Source organism: Hyperoodon ampullatus, assembly GCF_949752795.1.
Source record: "Hyperoodon ampullatus genome assembly, chromosome: X".
NCBI lineage: Eukaryota > Metazoa > Chordata > Mammalia > Artiodactyla > Ziphiidae > Hyperoodon > Hyperoodon ampullatus.
This window is the reverse complement of record NC_136913.1, coordinates 122,606,600-122,625,685: the sequence shown is the minus strand read 5'-3', so window position 1 is coordinate 122,625,685 and position 19,086 is coordinate 122,606,600. Positions and strand designations below refer to the sequence as shown.

The window sequence follows — 19,086 nt, the reverse complement described above, 5'->3', positions numbered from 1 at the left end:
ATGTATCTGCCATGTTGTTGGAGTTTGCTCAGTAGTACTGTGCTTTGTGGGTGAGGTCACAGAGAAAGTAGATAATTTAGTTCTTTCAGGGATTGTTTTTTACTATGTATTTAAAGGGCAAGAGTGACCTTTCACTTTAGAGTATTGGTGAGAACATTATTGACATGAAGAACAACAAAATTGAAAGAATATATAGGAGTGAAGAGTACAAGTTATGATGCACTAGAATTCCCAGTCAAAGAGCCTAGAAGCCTGAATCTTAGAAGTTTGTATTCATGGTTATTAAAGAAAGCCAAAATTTGGCAGAAGTTACGATTGAGAGAAAAAGTCTTTGAATAGTTAAGGAAAATACTTGAGAGGTTCATAAACCTCTCAGGTTTATGTGACATAGAGAAGGAGATACAGTCAATTGGCTTCGATTCTAATCTTTGGGTATTTTTAATGAGGTTTTAAAGGAGCCATCTGTAAGTAAGAAAGGGCAACAAGGAAGGTGCAAGTTAACTTTCTAAATTAATGGTTTATAGAGTATCAACAATACATGAATTATGAAAGGACTGAGCAAAAATAACATTCTGAGAGGAAAGCCAGATTTCAGTGAAGGAGATTGAAGGATGTTTAGAGAAGAAATTGAGTACATAAGAAAGTTGGATGATATGGGGATTCTGTACTGTTTTACTTACTATAGTTTTATTGTATGTTTTTTATTTTGCTTGGCCCATTCTTTCCTCCTTATATTTAATTTTTACAACCCTTTCTTCTCATGCAGTAATCTTACTAATAAATGTTAGAATTGTTGGCCATGAAGTTATTTTAATTTAGTTCTCCTATTTTAACTCCCATGGCCAATCAGATTTTGATGCTTGTTGACTCTAAGCTTGGTATTTTTCTGAATTTTTATTGAAAATTTAAAAATCTAACCGTAGAAAAATTTCCCAGAATATATGATGTTTTTAGTTTGCTCCATTCTATTTTCTTTGTTGATATATGCTTTCTTTTTTTCATACATTATGCAAAGTATGAACTGTTAGCCTCCTCCCTCTTGTTTAGCTTTATTATGGAAAAATTTCTTTTTCTTACATATTCATTTATTCAGCAAATATACACTGATCCACTACCATGTGACAGGCAATGTTCTAGGTGCTGGGGATAGAGTGGTGTGTGAGAGAGGAAGGGTTTTCTTTCTTTTTTTTTGACATTTATTGTGGTTTATTTTATTTTTTAATACATGTTTGCTTTTTTAAACATCTTTATTGGAGTGTAATTGTTTTACAATGGGGTGTTAGTTTCTGCTGTATAACAAAGTGAATCAGCTATACATATATCCCCATATTTCCTCCCTCTTGCATCTCCCTATAAATTTTTCTTCTATGAGTTTTGTTGCTTCAGTGGGACTTGGTGGAGGTGAAAGTGTGAGCTCAATCAACCACTTTCAACCATAAGTCTTGCTCTTTTACTCTTTAGTGAAGTATAGGAACTGGATCAGGAGAGAGAATCCAGTACTACTATAACACTGAAAAGAAGTATAATGATACTATAATGAGAGTCAGAGCAAGTCAGATGAATACCTGATACTATAATGATACCATAATTCTTTGATACCTTTTGGGAATTATGACAATTTTCCTCCTTTGTTTAACTCAATCTTACAAAAGCATTAAATCCAGAAGTATATAAAATATGCAAATGTCTTGCATAGTAAAATATTTAGTTGTTTTACATGATTCCAAAAAATCAAGGTAATAAAAGGTCAGACAAACATATTTTTATCATAAGAAGGTAAATGTGATTTGATAGATATCACTATTTTTTGCTGACGTAACTTGTGGTTGGAGTGAAAAAAGTTTTCTGAGAGAAAGTTAGGGAAGTATTCATTTGTACTTATAATTCTACACACATGAGAGGGAAACTTGGTGGGGATAGTTTCAATAAGAATAAAATATAAAGCAAGACTGATTTTGGTGTTTGAGGATACAAAAATGGAAATTTCTTTATGGTCACAGATGTCAAAATATTCTGTGAAATATAATACACTAATGATGGGAGATACCTACTGAAGCATTTGTCAGCTAAGAGAGGGTCAGATAATTGAATTATTGACTTGTTCAAAAGACAATAAAAATGGAATTTCACCATCCACGTCTGAATTCTGATCAAGAAGTACAGCTTAGATATTTGGAAATAACAAAAATAAAGCATTATTTTATTACATTTTATGACAGTAAATGAAGGAGGGCAACCAGCTATAGCTGGATTTACTCACATATTTCAGAAATTTTTATTGAGCAATTACTCTATGATAGGCAATGTTCTAGGTGCTGGGGACATATTAGTGTCTAAAACAAAGAAGAATTCCTGCCCTCTTGGCACTGAGGTTGTAACTGGGGGCTCAATAAAAACACAAATAATTAAACAATTTAGCTGGTAAGATGGTGGCAAGTGCCATGGAGAAAAAATAAGACTGTAAAAGAGGAATGAGGAATACCAGATTGGAGATTATAATTATTGAAATGGTAATCAAGAAAAGCCTCAGAGACAAGGTGATTTTTTTTTTACTTTAACATTCATTCAATCAAATTAAAGGAAACACATATATTAAGAGAGTTTCACTAAGAGTAGTAGAGTAGGTAGGCTCACAGTTTCTCTCTAAAGTCAAAAGCTCTTTGTCTTCACAGAAATGATGGGCGGGGCGGGGGGTGGTGTCGATGGATCCTAAACCAGGAGGACAGGTTGCCACATTAACAGCCTAAATGAGTTCTCGAGGAGTTTGGGGGGCTTCAAACTTTGTCCTCTTCATATGCTCATGTAAACAATCTCAAGTATTATGAGCTACAGTTCAACAAAGCCTCTGACAGAATTGGTTACCAGAGATGGGCAAGCCTGGTTGGTCCCACAGAAGGAGCTGGCATCTGGACCAAGCTGGTCGTCCCTGACCCCAGGAAAGAGCTGCTCAGTTCTCTAAGCTTCTTTGCAGGGGCAAACGCCCTGGGAAACGCCCCCCTCTGTGGAGGTACAGGAAGTTACAGGCCACATATATGGGGAAAACCACGTCTTGGTTTTCCAGGTTCATTACCACTAGCTCTTGATTCTGTCTCAGGGAAAGCGTCTGGTATTCTGTGTCCTTCCTGAAAATGGCTCTCCCATCCCTGTCCAAGGAGAACAGGCGCAGGCAGAACGCGACCTTTCCCTCCCCGAGTAGGCTGACCCCGATGCTGCGGTACTTGTTCTGTGTGCTGCACCGGAAAATGATGCGCTGGTTGGCGTAGCACAGCACCAGGTCCCAGCTGAGTTTGAAGCCTTCCCACCGCCAGCTGCACTGCTTGTCCCTGTGGAGCTGGCCCCCGCACCGCATGCTGTTCCCCTGGGGGTCGGACACGTAGACGTCCACGGGCCAGAGCTCTCTGGTCTGCTCAGTCTGGAGGGGGCCAAGCCAATGCTGTTTGTACACTGGACCCAACCAAGCGGGAGGGATCAGCGCATCCTTGTGGATGACAAGTGCTGACGTCAGGTCGCAGATTATATAGGCAAGCCGCAGCTGCTGGAACACTGGCACGAAGGCTCTGCCCTGCTCGGTCTCCAGGAAAGGGGTGCCCTCCGAATCCCTCCTGGACCTGGCAAACCATGAGTTGGTGTCAGGCAATAGGGCCCTGCGCGGGCCCCTCCATGTCGGCTGCAGCTGCAAGAACATCCACATTTTCAGCATGGTGTACACGTCCATCTCCACCCCCATCACCAAGAGCTGTGAAGAGGCAACGACCTCTCTCATGAGATCCAGGCTGACTTCTCGCAATAGCCCCTCACTACACTGGGTCATCATGTTGTCCAGCAGCCACTGAAGACACATGATCCTGATGTTCTGGAGTCCGTAGCTTTCAGCAGAGTAGTAGTAGCTGCACACGGTCTGGGCACTGACAGTCTCCTTCATGACCTGCCCGCACCGCTGAATCAGCTCGTCCAGCTGCAGCATGCTGGCTGTGGCCAGGATGGCGACGACTCGACCGGGTGGGATGAGAATGGAGCCTCGGTACAGGGAACCTAAAGCCTCGTGCAGTGCCTCGCGATCAATGTTCTCGTCAGGCATCTGCATCTCTATAGTATCCATGTTTGTCTCCCGCCAAGCGCCACTGAACATACTAGCAAAGTACCCTGACTGGCACAAGTGGACCCTATGCAAGTTCCACTCCTCCCCCAGTGCGCGGATCTGCACGTCGCTCTCTTCTCTCAGGAAGAGTGCCTCATAAACGGACCCTGAACGATCTTTAGCATGTTTCCGGCGGGGCTCTTTTGTGAGCGGCCCCCCTGGGCCTGTCTTCTGCTGGCGGCTCCCCTGACTGTTGGCGGGTCTGGCCTCTTCACTCTCGTTCCCTTCCTCTCTCTCTGCCACTACTGCCTCCTCAGCCTCCTCCTCCCCGCCACTGGCACCTGGCTCCTCTGGGGCACGCCCCCACCAGTGCCATGGCATCCGACTGCTTCGTGCTCCCATGGCCTATACCTCAGTGGTGCAGTGGACAAGCTTCCTCTCCAGGCGCCGTTGCCGCGGGCACGAGCTCAGCCCAGAGTGCTGCTGGGTACTATGACGTTTGCTCTAATGGTCTCTCGAGAGGACGCCACGCTAAGCCACACCCACTAGGCCCCGCGCCGCCGGATAAGGGCACTCCATACCAGGGATTCCACTCTGTTTATCTTTCCCTCCTGGGATGATTGCTCTCAGGCTCCCTTCATAGGATGATGGTGGAACAGAGGCCTTTGTGTGCGAATTTTACCCATTAATTTCAAGAACACAGGGCTTCCCTGGTGGCGCAGTGGTTGAGAGTCCGCCTGCCGATGCAGGGGACGCGGGTTCGTGCCCCAGTCCGGGAAGATCCCACATGCCGCGGAGCGGCTGGGCCCGTGGGCCATGGCCGCTGGGCCTGTGCGTCCGGAGCCTGTGCTCCGCAACGGGAGAGGCCGCGGCGGTGAGAGGCCCGCGTACCGCAAAAAAAAAAGAACACAATTCGCTCTTGCCCATCTAAAACAGTTAGTGATTATTCCTTAATGGAGAATTACATCTTGGTCCCAGCCCTGTCCTCTAGGCACCTTAATTTCCATAATTAACTTCTTGTTTATTTATTTATTTTTAATTTATTTTAAAATAAATAATAAATAAATAAATAAATAAATATCCCTATCCCACCCCTCTAGATGGACACAAAGCACCCAGCTGATCTCCCTGTGCTGTGTGGCTGCTTCTCACTACCTATCTATTTTACATTTGGTAGTGTATATATGCAAGTAAGACATTTCTGAGTATCTAAACTCTTTATAGGAGTTGAAGGCTCTATATGCAGATAAATTATCAAGGTCAAAAACAATATCCAATTTTACCCTTGAGAAGCTGTAGAATATTAGAGAAAAACCAGGAGACTGGGGATGAACACCTACTTCTCCCCTTATTAAAAAAGGGGAAAATGGTGGAATATGGAAAACAGAGATCAATAAGTGTGAGAACAATCTGTGGCAAGATTTCAGAATGAATTATTCAACATACGTATGGGTAAGTGTAGCTAATCTACCATAGCAGTTAAGAGCATGGATGCTGCTGGCTGTCTGGGTTCTAACCCCTGCTCTAAAATGATGATAATAATAGTACCTGTCTTATAGGGTTGTTGTGAAGATTAAATGAATTAATATAAAATGCTTAAAACAGTGCCTTGTATATAGAAAGTGCTATGTACTTTTATATAATAATAATAATAATATATTTAGAAGGCACTTGGAGAAAGTGATGTTCACGAAAAATAAGTCTGGGCTAACTAAGAACAATTCATCCAAACTAGCTGTGCTTTCTTTTTAATAACATTATGAGTTTGTTAAAGAGAAAAATGCTAATTCATAGGGCATTTGACCAAATGCCTCATTTCATCCTAAGGCCTGGACCAATGGTAGAAGAAGTGGATATGGAGGTGGCCAGCAATCAGATGAAATGGAAGGAACATGGGTGTGTGGATCAGACAGATTTAGATTCAAAGCCTGAATCTGTAACTTCTCAGTAAAATATTGAGTAAATTATATAAACTCTTTGACAGTCAACTCTATTGTGTGTAAAACAGGGAAAATCATATCTACCTTGCAGGACAATTGTATGGATTTGGTGTTTGTGGATGCTGCGTCAATTGGGATTTGGGGTGGGGTAATTGCAATAGCTCCTTTCATCCCTACATTGTTTTGATTGCAGGCTTTTTGTTACATCATCTGTACTGAATGACTTGACTTTGAAACGTGTACCTCATTATATATAATAATTTCTATTAATAAGTTATTTAGAAACCTTTTTTGAGTCTATTATCTGTGTAACTTTCCCTCTTTTCACCCAGAGATCTCTATACTGAAGTAAATCTAAAAAAGACACAGACCCTTTAACTGGTCACAATTCCCTGACTCTTTTTCCGGTGATAATAAAAAGACCATTTTACATAGAAATTACTCCAAGCAAATAATGTACGATAGTTGGATAATTATAGTGAGAAGCAAATTGAAAAGTCAGTTTTCATAATTAGTCTCTGATATGTTGTGGCTCAAAGATTTTCATGCAATAGCGAACTTTGTATGTGGCAAGACTTATTAAGTCGATATCCTCTTAATCAACATCATACATCAGGCGCTTTCAAATTAACACAAGTTGAAATAGTTCAAAGAAGCTTTTACATTTGATATCATTAATTTAATTGAATCTTTAAGTACTTATTACTAGGTCATAGATAAGATCATTTGTGCTTGAAATATGTAAGAGACAAGAGACATCTACTTGATATTTTTCAGTGCCATGACCTCCGATACATGCCAGCCATTGCTGGTCACCTATGATACCAGCAGGGCTATGACGGGGAGGAGTCCTCACTGTAGAGTCAACATAGATAGTTTTCATTTGAGTGTGTCATATATAACTTTGATATGGTCAGTCAAAAGCATAGAACTCTAAAGAACTGTTACGAACGTTCAGATCTTTCAAGACTAAACTGAGCCTGCTGCTGAGAGGGAAAGGATAAATATTTTTGACCCCCTTTAGGCCTGGAATAGCCTCATTGTTTCTGTCTCCACTGTGTCCCAATAGGTACCTGTATATAGAGCAATTGAAGGAAAAGAAAGTTGGGCTGATTTCTTGGTGCAGATGTTCATACTTTGTCAATTTTTTCTATCCCTTACTTCTTCCATCGGTACTACCTCTATATAGTTATTATCCACGTCTGCCATGCCTTCACTCATCTTACCCTTCACATTCTCAACTACAGTCATACCAGTTAGCAGTTCTCAAAATAAACCACGTTCTTTCGTTCTGCTCTTCTGTTTATGCTGTTCAGTCTACCTGAAAGTCTCTCCCCTCTTCTTCCCCTTCTTCTCCTCCCCCTCCCTTTCCCCCTCCTCCTCCTGTCCCTTGCCCCTCCACTCCCCCTCCCCTCCTTCTCTTGCTACCCTTCCTAAAGGTAGCTTCATGATTTGGCACAAGCATCCTCTCCTCTGGGGAAGTTTCTTGACACTACCTGGTCCAGCCTGAGTTTGGTGTCCCTCTCTCATTCACAGGAATGAGAACATCTGTCTGTCCTAATCATCATATTGCACACTAAATATTTTCATTCACACATAAAGCATCCTAGGACTTGTACCAATTCTTAAATACCATGTCATTCCACCACAAAAAATATGTACTCTCTGACACGAGGAAAACAGCTAAATCAAGAAGGGTATACTGGGCAGATGGCTAGACTGACTTACTAGCTAAGCAATGTGTCCCTTTACATAAGCTTTGCAATATATTAAGTCAAATCCTGGCTTCAGCAAAATTATACACATGATAGATACAAGGAAGGATAGTAATAAGGCTTTTTGGTTGATAAACTATGTAATTTTGAGCTACACTATTGAAGTAACCTCTCCACTTGGAACAGGGCAAAGGGAGTAAACAGGATAACAGAAGGTTTGGAGAGAAAATAAGTAAAAGCAACCTTAGGAGAAAAAAAATGAATCTACAGCCAGGTGTCGAAACAAGTAATACACATCTGCACATCCATTTATAAATGATTGTATAAATAAAATGAAGAAAACTACTCTTGATACCCTATGAGTGGTATGTCATCGTGCTCAGGAACTCGTGGCAGACACACCACTGTTGTCATCTACTGGAGTCCTTTTCAGAAACAGTATTGAATCTCTCATTTCCACAGGCTCACGTTCATTGGAGGACCAGGGATATTTCTGTTCTGGCTGCAGGACTCTGGCTTTGTTCAGAATAAGAAGTATAGGGGAAATTGGAGTTGCCTGAATTACTCTAAATGCTGTTGATGTTACAACCACATACAATTTCCCTCACAGCTGTGGGGAACTCAATCCTCTGGGAATTCCCTCTAGTGTGAGAAATATGCCTGTAAGGTAATAACATATGCAAAACTCAGTGAATTTTAACTGGGATTTCTGCCGACTAGGTGTCCCCAGGTTCTCTGGCCCTGTGCAGTTACCTTTCCCTTGAATATTTAAAAATGTTGCACTCACTTATGGAGGAAAACAAAGGCTCCATCCCACCCCTGATACCTCAGAGGGCTTACATAGATTGAATTCTTTGTCTTACCTGTATCTTGTTTCTTGTGGCTATTCCCTTCTATCCACACTATATAGATCTAGACATGTAACCTGATTAGAATTGTAAGATTTAGCAACTTTTTAAAAAATCCAGTTAAATTTGAATTTCATCAAGTCAAATTTAAGTGAGCATCCTGTATTTGATCTGGCAACTCTGAACTTATCATCTTTTCCTTAATTTACCCAAAACACCTCTCTCTCAGAGGCAAGTGTGCCTAGGATATAGAAGATTCATGGGTAACAGAGGCAAAGTTACAAAAAGCAAAGAAGTTTACTTAAATAGGAATGTATAATTCTAGATTTTAAGTCCCGTGGTCATTCTCATCACAAGGACCCTTACACTGGTTGACTCTTCCTCAGGATTCCTGTCCTCCTGTCATGTTGCTAAACCCTCCCTGTCCCTCTTTCTCCTTTTGATTATTAGCACTTTCACCCTGTCATTTTTAAATTGTTCCAGAACAAAAACAGTCCCTCCCATTTTATTAAATGGGATGTTTTGGCTTTTTAAGTTTGTCTCGCTGTAGCCCATTCCTAAAGTGCCCTAAGGTGGCCGAGGCGGGGGGCGGGGGTTTACTTTTACACATTCAGTAACCATCAAATTATTTTCCCAAATAAAAACCATACTCTCCTAAGAAGATACCAGCTGGTCAGCTTTAAAAATATAGTTTTTTCTCTTCTCTATTATATAATTAAACAACAAATGAAGGAAAAGGGAACATGATGTGTACAGAGTGTAGGATGAGCAATGAGACTGAGCAAGTCTTCACAACAAAACTGCTAAGTCAGTCTGAGTTAAGCATTGAAGGAGCAGTAGACCCTTCCTGAGTATGGAGTGGAGGAGTGATCTACTAAGTAGGGTTTTTAAAAAAATTGTATTGAGTTCTTCTCATGGGCATGGATCAAAGTTGCCAGAAAGCTACTATTCTTTCTGCTTCACTTTGCTCATGTTGTATATGAAGTGTGTATTTAAAATATCCTTGGGCTTCCCTGGTGGCGCAGTGGTTGCGAGTCCGCCTGCCGATGCAGGGGACATGGGTTCGTGCCCCGGTCCGGGAAGATCCCACATGCCGCGGAGCGGCTGGGCCCGTGAGCCATGGCCGCTGAGCCTGCGCGTCCGGAGCCTGTGCTCCGCAATGGGAGAGGCCACAGCAGTGAGAGGCCCGCGTACCGCAAAATAAATAAATAAATAAATAAATAAAATATCCTTGACTGACTCAAAGAAAGAAAGAAATTCAAGAGAATTAAAAATCAAAGCCATGAAATAAAGTGTGGCAATTTTGCTCTTGTGTGTGAAAGCAGGGTCTCAAGGCCATGCTATTCTAGCACAAAGAATCTTAGTTCAAATTCCTTGGGGGAGGGGAGTCTTTCTCTTTGGATGAAGATGTGCTGTCAATTACATAGGTAGATATGGCAACATTGAACAGCCAAAGTTGATTCCAGATTGTTGAATTCAATAATATGGAGTCAATAGTATAGATTTAAGCTGAATTCATAGTTCTACAATTCATGTGAAAAGCATGTCTTGAAGGGAACACTGTGAAAGCTTTGAGACCAATGTGGATTTTTATGTCTGAAGGATTCCAGGATTGGTAACCTGAAAAGTTCCCCTACTAGCCACCAGTCAATCCAATTGGACAAAGGTTCCTCAAACAATCTTCCTCCTGCCTGCACACTAGAGATGGCTATCAGTTTATTCTGCTTTGGTGTCCTGAATACTTAGAACAAAATTAAGCCTTGAAAATCCTATAAAAATACAGAGATAGATAGTACATGGAAATCCCTAATAAATGAGCTTCATATGAAAACCCATTTACCAGCTGTGTCTGATCCAAATTCAGCTCCAAAGGTAATCTGGAATCACATTAGTTATTTTTATTCCATTCGTGACATATTAGAGATATAAACACACTGTCTCTCCTGTATATTAGAGTTTTAAACTTGTATTTGCTATAATAAAGTGACCTCAAAATGTGAATTTTACAACAAATAATTAAAATATATTAAACTAGATGAAGCAACCATGATAAAATAAAGTCAGTAATATGCCAATTCCAAGAGATTTTTTTTTACTGCCTTGAGGACACCAGAATTTTGATTTTAGCTTCACAGGAGATGGGAAAACTGATCAACAACATGCCCCTCTGCCTATTCCCTTTGATTTCTCGTTCCACAAGATGAATTCTTGTGGGTGAGAGAGATTTATTTCACTGGTGTTCTCTGAGCATTGACTCAGTGCTGGGCTTGTCCTGGGTATTGGAGTCACAGAGATTAATGCCAGGCCTCCTTCCTTTGGGAACTCCCAGTCTATTGAGGGAAATAGACATGTAAACAGGCAGTTGCAATATTATGGTAAAGAAATGACCAAAATATGTATGGGAGTGATAGGCAAAGTACATTTGATCATACATGTAGAAAAGCAGGGATGCTTAAAAAAATTAGATTCTGAATCTGTTCTGGTGAGGAACCTGTTTCCTTTGCCCTTAACGACTGATATGGGCCATTAAAATGTTGGTAAGCCTCTGGCATAGAATAAGGAGATTGAAGAGTGTGGTTTTCCTTTTTTCTCTCCTATTTATGATCGCACATTGTGGTGTAGGAAGGAAGGAAAGTCAGGGTATTGGACAGTATATAGGACGTACTGCTCACCTAGCACTGGGGTTAGGAAAGCTTCACAAAGGAAGTGAGAGCCAAGTTGAGATGTGATAGAAAGGAGGCAAAAGAAATAGAGAATCAGGGGAGACATCCTGGGGAAAAGACATGGTATAGATGAGGCACAGTACAAGGAACTAGGATGCCATGCTCGGGAAACCAAAACAGGTCAGTTATTACTGGCTCATGACATGGAAAGATGATGCTGGAGAGATAAGCAAAGGCCAGAGTTTGGAAGACCTTAGGTACCGCCCATGTAGGCCAGGCCAAAGCTTAGACTTCTTCCTGTAAGTCAGGGGTTAGCAAACATTTTTTGCCAGATAGGAAATATGGCTTGGCTGGCCATACTTTCTCTGTTGCAAATACTAATTTCTTTCTCAATTTTGCCTTTGTAAGCAAAAGCAGCAATAAATAATATGTAAATGAATGGTCATGGCTGTGTTCCAATAGAATCTTATTGACAAAAAAGGCAGTGGGCTAGATTTGACCCAAGGGCCAGAGTTTGCCCAACCTTGATACTAGTGATAAGCAGTGGAGTGCCATTTACATATGAGATGGAAGTTGGTAATATTTTAATAAGGTTCTCTGGCGAATCTGACATAAATTTAGGTTTAGGAAAAAAAGATGCTTCAGTCTGAGCTGTACATCAGAGCTGCTCCACAGAATTTTCTGTGATAATAGCAATGTTCTGTATCTGCGTTATCCAATGCAGAAGCCCCTAGCTAAATTCTTGAAATGAAGCAAAGTGTGACAAAGAACTGAATTAGAAATTTAATCTAAATTTAAATAGTTACATGTGGTTAGTGGTTGCCCTATTGGACAGCACAGTTCTAGGGTTTGGCCAATACTTGGATTTAGACTCAATTTCAAGTAGAAGCACAAAACAAAGATCTATGCTAGGATGTACCTATCCACGTGGTATGGGGCATCAGCAGTATATCTAGAAAAGATTGCAAAGCAGGCTCTGAGAACACCTTAAAATCATTCAATTCCATTCCTTATTTTTTTTTTTCATTCTATCTTGCCTGTTAGGATCCTTTGCCTAATTTTCTACTGAGTTTTTAAGCTTTCTTTCATTTATTTACATGGACTTTGCATACAGTAAGGAGATGAGCATTTTATAATGTGAGTTACAAATCTTTAAAACTATATGTTTTTACTATTTTAAAATTTCTTTTGAGTTTTACGGTGTTACTTATCATGGAATTTTAAAAATACTGTCTTTTAAAAAGATTTTTCTTTGATGACTTCAGGTATTGTGTTACTCTTTTAAGCCTTTTCTATCCAGCAATTATTGGGAAAAAAAGAAAAAAACACATTCCATAGCTTTTTCTAGAATTGTTATGGTTTGATTATTTACTTTTAAATATTTGCTCCATGTGAAATTTATTTATTTTTGTTTAAAGTGTGAGGTTAGAGTTTTAATTTTTTTTCCAGATACCAAACCATTTATTGAGTAATTGACATTTACCCACAAACAGGGTATTGTACCATAAAGAGTCTCTTGTATGTACTTTCATACATAGCTCGATTTTGTACTCTACATTATTGATCTATCTATTTGTGAATCAGGGCCATACTCTTTAAATTAGCAAAGGCTTATAATGTGTTTGAATATTAAGGTTAGTCGTCATCCTACTCACCCTCTTTCTTCTTCTTTTTTTAATTTGTTTTTCTATATGGATTTTATTTTTTGTTTTAACATCATTATTGAAGTATAATTGCTTTACAGTGGTGTGTTAGTTTCTGCTTTATAACAAAGTGAATCAGCTACACATATACATATATCCCCATACCTCCTGCCTCTTGCGTCTCCCTCCCACCTTCCCTATCCCACCCCTCTAGGTGGTTACAAAGCACCGAGCTGATTTCCCTGTGCTATGCATCTGCTTCCCACTAGCTATCTGTTTTACATTTGGTAGTATATATAAGTTCACGCCACTCTGTCACTTCGTCCAGGCTTACCCTTCCCCCTCCCTGTGTCCTCAAGTCCATTCTCTACATCTGTGTCTTATTCCTGTCCTGCCCCAAGGTTCTTGGGAACGTTTTCATTTTAGATTCCATGTATATGTGTTAGCATACAGTATTTATTTTTCTCTTTCTGACTTACTTCACTCTGTATGACAGTCTCTACGTCCATGCACCACACTACAAATAACTCAGTGGTGTTTCTTCTTATGGCTGAGTAATATTCCATTGTGTATATGTGCCACATCTTTATCCATTCATCTGTCAGTGGACACTTAGGTTGCTTCCATGTCCCGGCTATTGTAAATAGTGCTTCAGTGAACATTGTGGTACGTGATTCTTTTTGAATTTTGGTTTTCTCAGGGTATAGGCCCAGTAGTGGGATTGCTGGGTCGTATGGTAGTTCTATTTTTAGTTTTTTAAGGAACCTCCATACTGTTCTCCATAGTGGCTGTATCAGTTTACATTCCCACTAACAGTGCAAGAGGGTTCCCTTTTCTCCACACCTTCTCCAGCACTTACTGTTTGTAGATTTTTTGATGATGGCCATTCTGAGGGGTGTAAGGTGATAACTCATTGTAGATTTGATTTGCATTTCTCTAATGATTAGTGATGTTGAGCATTCTTTCATTGGTTTATTGGCAATCTGTATATTTTCTTTGGAGAAATGTCTATTTAGGTCTTCTTCCCAGTTTTGGATTGGGTTGTTTGTCTTTTAGATACTGAGCTGCATGGGCTGCTTGTAATTTTTTGGAGATTAATCCTTTGTCACTTGCTTCATTTGCAAATATTTTCTCCTATTCTGAGGGTTATCTTTTTATCTCATTTATGGTTTCCTTTGCTGTGCAAATTTTTTTAAGTTTCATTAGGTCCCATTTGTTTATTTTTGTTTTTATTTCCATTTCTCTAGGAAGTGGGTCAAAAGGGATCTTGCTATGATTTATGTCATAGAGTTTTCTGCCTATGTTTTCCTCTAAGAGTTTGATAGAGTCTGGCCTTACATTTAGGTCTTTAATCCATTTTGAGTTTATTTTTGTGTATGGTGTTAGGGAGTGTTCTAATTTCATTCTTTTACATGTAGCGGTCCAGTTTTCCCAGCACCACTTATTGAAGAGGCTGTCTTTTCTCCAGTCAGTGTGGAATTACTTAGCAGTTAGTCTCTTTTTCCCTGTGCCTTTGTTCTCATCTGTAAAATGGGTCCACAGATAATCCATATTTCACAGGTTCATTTGAGGATTTCAAAAGAAAATATATGAAACGGCTCTGAAATATAGTAAGAATTCTTTAAATGATAATGGTTGTTATCCTTATGTCAAGAGTGCTCAGCCATCTCCCAAAGCCTCATCTGTGGACTTGTGTTCAAACCAACCTGAATAGGTCCTCTCTTTGCTATGAAGAATGTGTTTTATTATTGCTCAAATCTGGAAAAAAATATCCCCAGTCCTTGTCAGGTCAAAAGCATTCCTACCAATTCTGAGCACAACTCCTCTAAATTTTCAGAGGCAGAGTATTTCGAAAGGAGAAGAGATTACAGGAGCACCTAAGTAGACAGTGGAGCATAGTGGTTGAAAGCACATGCATTGCCATCAATTTCATCCCTTCACTAGCTCTGTGATCCTGGACAAGTGACCATTTTTCTGAGCCTAAGTTTCTTCATCTGTAAAATGAAGAGCATAATGGTATTTACCTCATAAGGCTGTTGGAAGCTTACAGGACACAATATTTCTAAAGTGCTTGCCAGTTTCCAACCCATAGAAGGTCTTAGTTCCATCTCTTTCCCACCAGCCCTCATAGCAGAAGAACTTAGAATTGGTCCCAATTCAGTCTCTCCCCAGCCAGAAACACTCCTGCATCAAAGGTAACATATATTAATCCTACACTGTTTCTTTTCTTTCATCCATTTGGTACTAAAATCACATTCATTTTTTAGATTTATGAAATGCAGTAGCACCTAACAGGGTAACTATTGCTTAGTAAGTGTTTCATAAATATCGGTTGGCTAACTGCTAATGGATTACAAAGGATGAGTACATTTATAACATAAACTGAAGGTTAATGTGGAGTGTGTTAGAACTTAGAAATGTGTAAAGAAATCTTGCTTAAGTGCTATTACCGATAAACTAGGGCCAATTGCCTAGAATGTTCCCTCCATACTCCCACTGCCAAGGATCATCCTGCTTGGCTTCATGTACTGGTGATAACTTACTCTTCCAAGACTGCCTTTCATGTCCATGTGAACCATAGTTACTTGCACAAAAATATGTTCTCTGCTTGGGGGACGGGATGAGAGAGAATGGTTTATCCTGGTATCATGCAGCTCTAGGAGTGTATGAGGGGAAGATGAAATACATAGATAGAGAGAAAGAAAAAGGGGGTTGGAAATATGTTTCTAAACAGCAGATATTATGTTAGGGCACAGTCACACAAATTGCCTTTATGGAGATTTAGGAACTAAATCCAACGGGGTTCTGCCTTCAAGGATCAATGTATACAATTGCAGTATATAGTTATATGCAGTTGACTTGAAGTCAGACACACAAAAGTTTGAGCTCTAAATCTGCCATGGCATTTTCACCACTCTAACCTTGATTGTCTCACTTTTTAAACAAAGTTTCTGAGAAAGAACTTTGGACAACGTACTTTAAATATTAACATCATTGAGAACATATAATTTCTAACTTCTATTTATTAACATAGCTCATCCAGCTTTGTGAAAGGGTGGGGCTAGAATCATCCAGTTGTTGAATCTCTGAGATTTCAGTGTGTTCAGGCACCATCTATTCATAACTGGCTTTGAAGCCACTGCTTTCACTTACAGGGATGAGAGGGGCCAGTGCTCACTGCATTTTTTCTCCACTAAGGGGAGGATCTACCTGTACAAGCCATACCTGTCTTGCTGTAGAGACAGGCAACAATGCAGGTCTCTGGCCCCATCCCCAATCAGTTTCCCCCAAACCCCACAAGTCCTGAAAAGGAATCTTGTAAAGTTCAATGAGACAGTCAAAAGACAGGTTCTAACTCAATTATCTCCTTTACTTAGCCTGTGGGATTATATGTACAGAGGAACACAAAAGGGATGGTTTAAAAAGGAATATCTGTTAAAGGACAGTCCTGCTCATTAATACAAAAACTAAGAAATAACCTGGCCTTCTGACCTGAGGGGCTACCAACATAATGGTATTTAAATCATGCTGTCATCCTGAATTTCCCAGCCCAGCCTGGCTCCAAAAATGTATTGTTTCCAAGACGGTGCCATATCAAGGCATTCTGGAACTTGAAAAAATTCAAGGGCGTTTTACCCACATAAATAATTTTCTCTAAGAGTTGCAGGTTAAAAGCAAGGAGCCCAGGAATGTCCTTCACAAATGCAGCTGTGTGATTAGTGATTAGAAAAGTCTTGAGGTTGTCTTTGTATTGGGGAGGAGGACATATAGAGGAGATATCATTGTTATAATTCCTAAAACTGGGCTCTCCAATATGGTAGCCACTAGAAACATATGGCTATTTAAATTAAAAAAAATGTTCCTCTATCTCACCAGCTCCATTTCAGGTTCTCAACGGCCACATCAGGATGTGGCTGCCATATTGGACAGCACAGACATACAACTTTTCAATCATCACAGAAAGTCATACTAGAGTATTAGCTCTAATACTACTGCCTTTAAGGAGAATTCCCTAGCCCTCTGTATACAATGACATTTTAGAATTTGTTCAACTCTGCCCTGCACTATAACTGGTTACACAGATATGTCAGCCCTACTATGAATAGAGAGTTATTTGTGCAGGAACCTTTTTCTCCAGTTTTGTTGGGGAATAGTTGGCAAATGAAACTTGAATATACTTAAGGTGTACAAAGTGATGATATGATATACGTATACATTGTGAAATGCTTATCACAGTCAAGGTAATTAACACATCCGTTACTTCACATCATTACCATTTTTTAGCCTGTGGTGAGAACACTTAATATCTACTAATTTAGCAAATTTAAATATATAATACAGTATTATTAACTTTAGACACCGTGCTGTACATTAGATCCCCAGAACTTACTAATCTTATAACCGAAATTTTATATCCTGTGACCACCATTTACCCATTTCCCCCACCACCTAGCCCCTGGTGATCACCATTGTACTTTGCTTCTGTGAGTTTGACTGTTGTAGATTCCACAAATAAGTGAGAACATGCAAATTTGTTTTCCTGAGTTCGGCTTATTTCACTTAGCGTGATATTCTCCCTGTTCATACAAGTTGCAAAGGACAGGATTTCCTTCTTTTCTGTGACAGAATAATGTGTCCTCTTGCATCTCGTTGCGCTCCTTTGAGATGATTATTTTGAATTCTTTGTCAGGCATTTCATAGATCTCTACTTTTTTAGGTTGGTTGCTGGGGCTTTATTAGTTTCCTTTGGTGGTATTATGTTTGCCTGTTTGTGATCTGAGTAGCCTTGCATTGGGGTCTGAGCATTTGTTGGGTAAACACCTTTCTCAGTCTTTATGTACTGGTTTCAGCAGGTAGAGACCTTCTCATGCCAGGTTCCTGGACTGATGGGATAGCCTACGGGATCACAGTCGAGCAGGGTCTGGGCTGGGTAATGTGGATACTGCTGGATATACAATGGGGTCTGTATTTGTCAGGCTTGTTACCAGGGGCTTGGGTGGCTATGGACCCTGTCTGGTCCCTGAGTGAATAGGACTACCTCCAGGATGTTGGTCAGTAGAGCTGGCACTGGGACAAAGGCACTTCAGGGTCTGCAGTTGGGTCTGCACATGACAGGCCTGTTACCAAGTATGCAGATGTGTTTGACTCCTTCCAGGTCCCTTGGTAGAGCTCCTGCTGGGACACTGGGTAGGTCCCTGGGTGATTAATCATGTACATGCTCCTGAACTACAGCAGAGAGGGACTGTAGCCGAGTTACAATGCCATTTCAGGATCCTCAGTTGGATTGAGGTTGTGGGCCCGCCTCCAAGGACAAGGATACTGAGTCCCTGTGTGGGCAAGCCATTTCCCAGACCACAGCTGGGAGGGGCTGGAGCTGAGTTACAGGGATACTTCAAGATCTTCAGTTGGACCAAGTTTGGCAGGCCCGCTTCTGGGTGCACAGATAATGTTTCTCCTGGTGGGTCCTTGGGCTGATAGGACTGCTCTTGAGCCATGGCTGGAAGGGGGCTGGAACTGAGATGCAGGGCTGCTTCAATATCCACAGTCAAATCAAAGTTGGCAGGCCTGTTACTGGAGGCATAGTCAGCTATGACTCCTTCCAGGTTCCCTGGTGGATGGTGCCGATAGCAGGACCAAGGCCAAACGCGGCTGTAGCCAAGTCCAGGGGGAGACAGGGCTGCTTCTGTATCTGTAGCTGGGACCACGGCTGGTGAGCCTGCTACCTGGTGTGGGCCTGCCTTCTCAAAATGGCCCTGCTCAGTTCTGGGCTCCACTGGTGTTTTATAATCCTCTGCCTGGTTCCTGAAGCTCCCCCAAAGACACTTTTGTCTGTGGATGGCTGCCGAATTGTTATTGCTGTGGAGGATATGAATGGGGATCTCCTGTTCCACCATCTTGCTGATGTCACTCCAAGAACCTTATTCTTTAGGAGCATCTTCTGTACACACACATGTGTGCAAAATTTAAATCAGTGGCTTCTCCAATTTCAGCATGTAGAGCCTTCTAGAGCCTTCTTTTCCATTGGACCACCCTGGCTGTCTTATGCTTTCTTGGCAGTGCTAGAGTTTGGTAAGATCCTAGGATTTGAGTTTATACCTAAACCATGTGCCCAGAATCAGAAGGCCTGTTAAAACACAAAATTCTGCTTATCATCCCCAGCTCCAGATTTCCTGATGTAATAGGTCTGGAGAAAGTCACA

The 19,086-nt window shown here is 40.8% G+C and overlaps 1 protein-coding gene across 1 annotated transcript; it reads right to left on the bottom strand.

The window, feature by feature from the left end:
• Window positions 1–2,947: 2,947 nt before the first annotated feature.
• On the bottom strand, window positions 2,948–18,781 carry LOC307069070 (germ cell-less protein-like 1; the record flags this gene model as incomplete). Its single annotated transcript, XM_079727205.1, has 5 exons — window positions 2,948–4,324; window positions 4,625–4,741; window positions 14,912–15,071; window positions 17,321–17,464; window positions 18,279–18,781. The coding sequence occupies 5 exons, from the start codon at window positions 18,779–18,781 to the stop codon at window positions 2,948–2,950; spliced, it is 2,301 nt and encodes a 766-aa protein (XP_079583331.1).
• Between the last annotated feature and the right edge of the window lie 305 nt (window positions 18,782–19,086).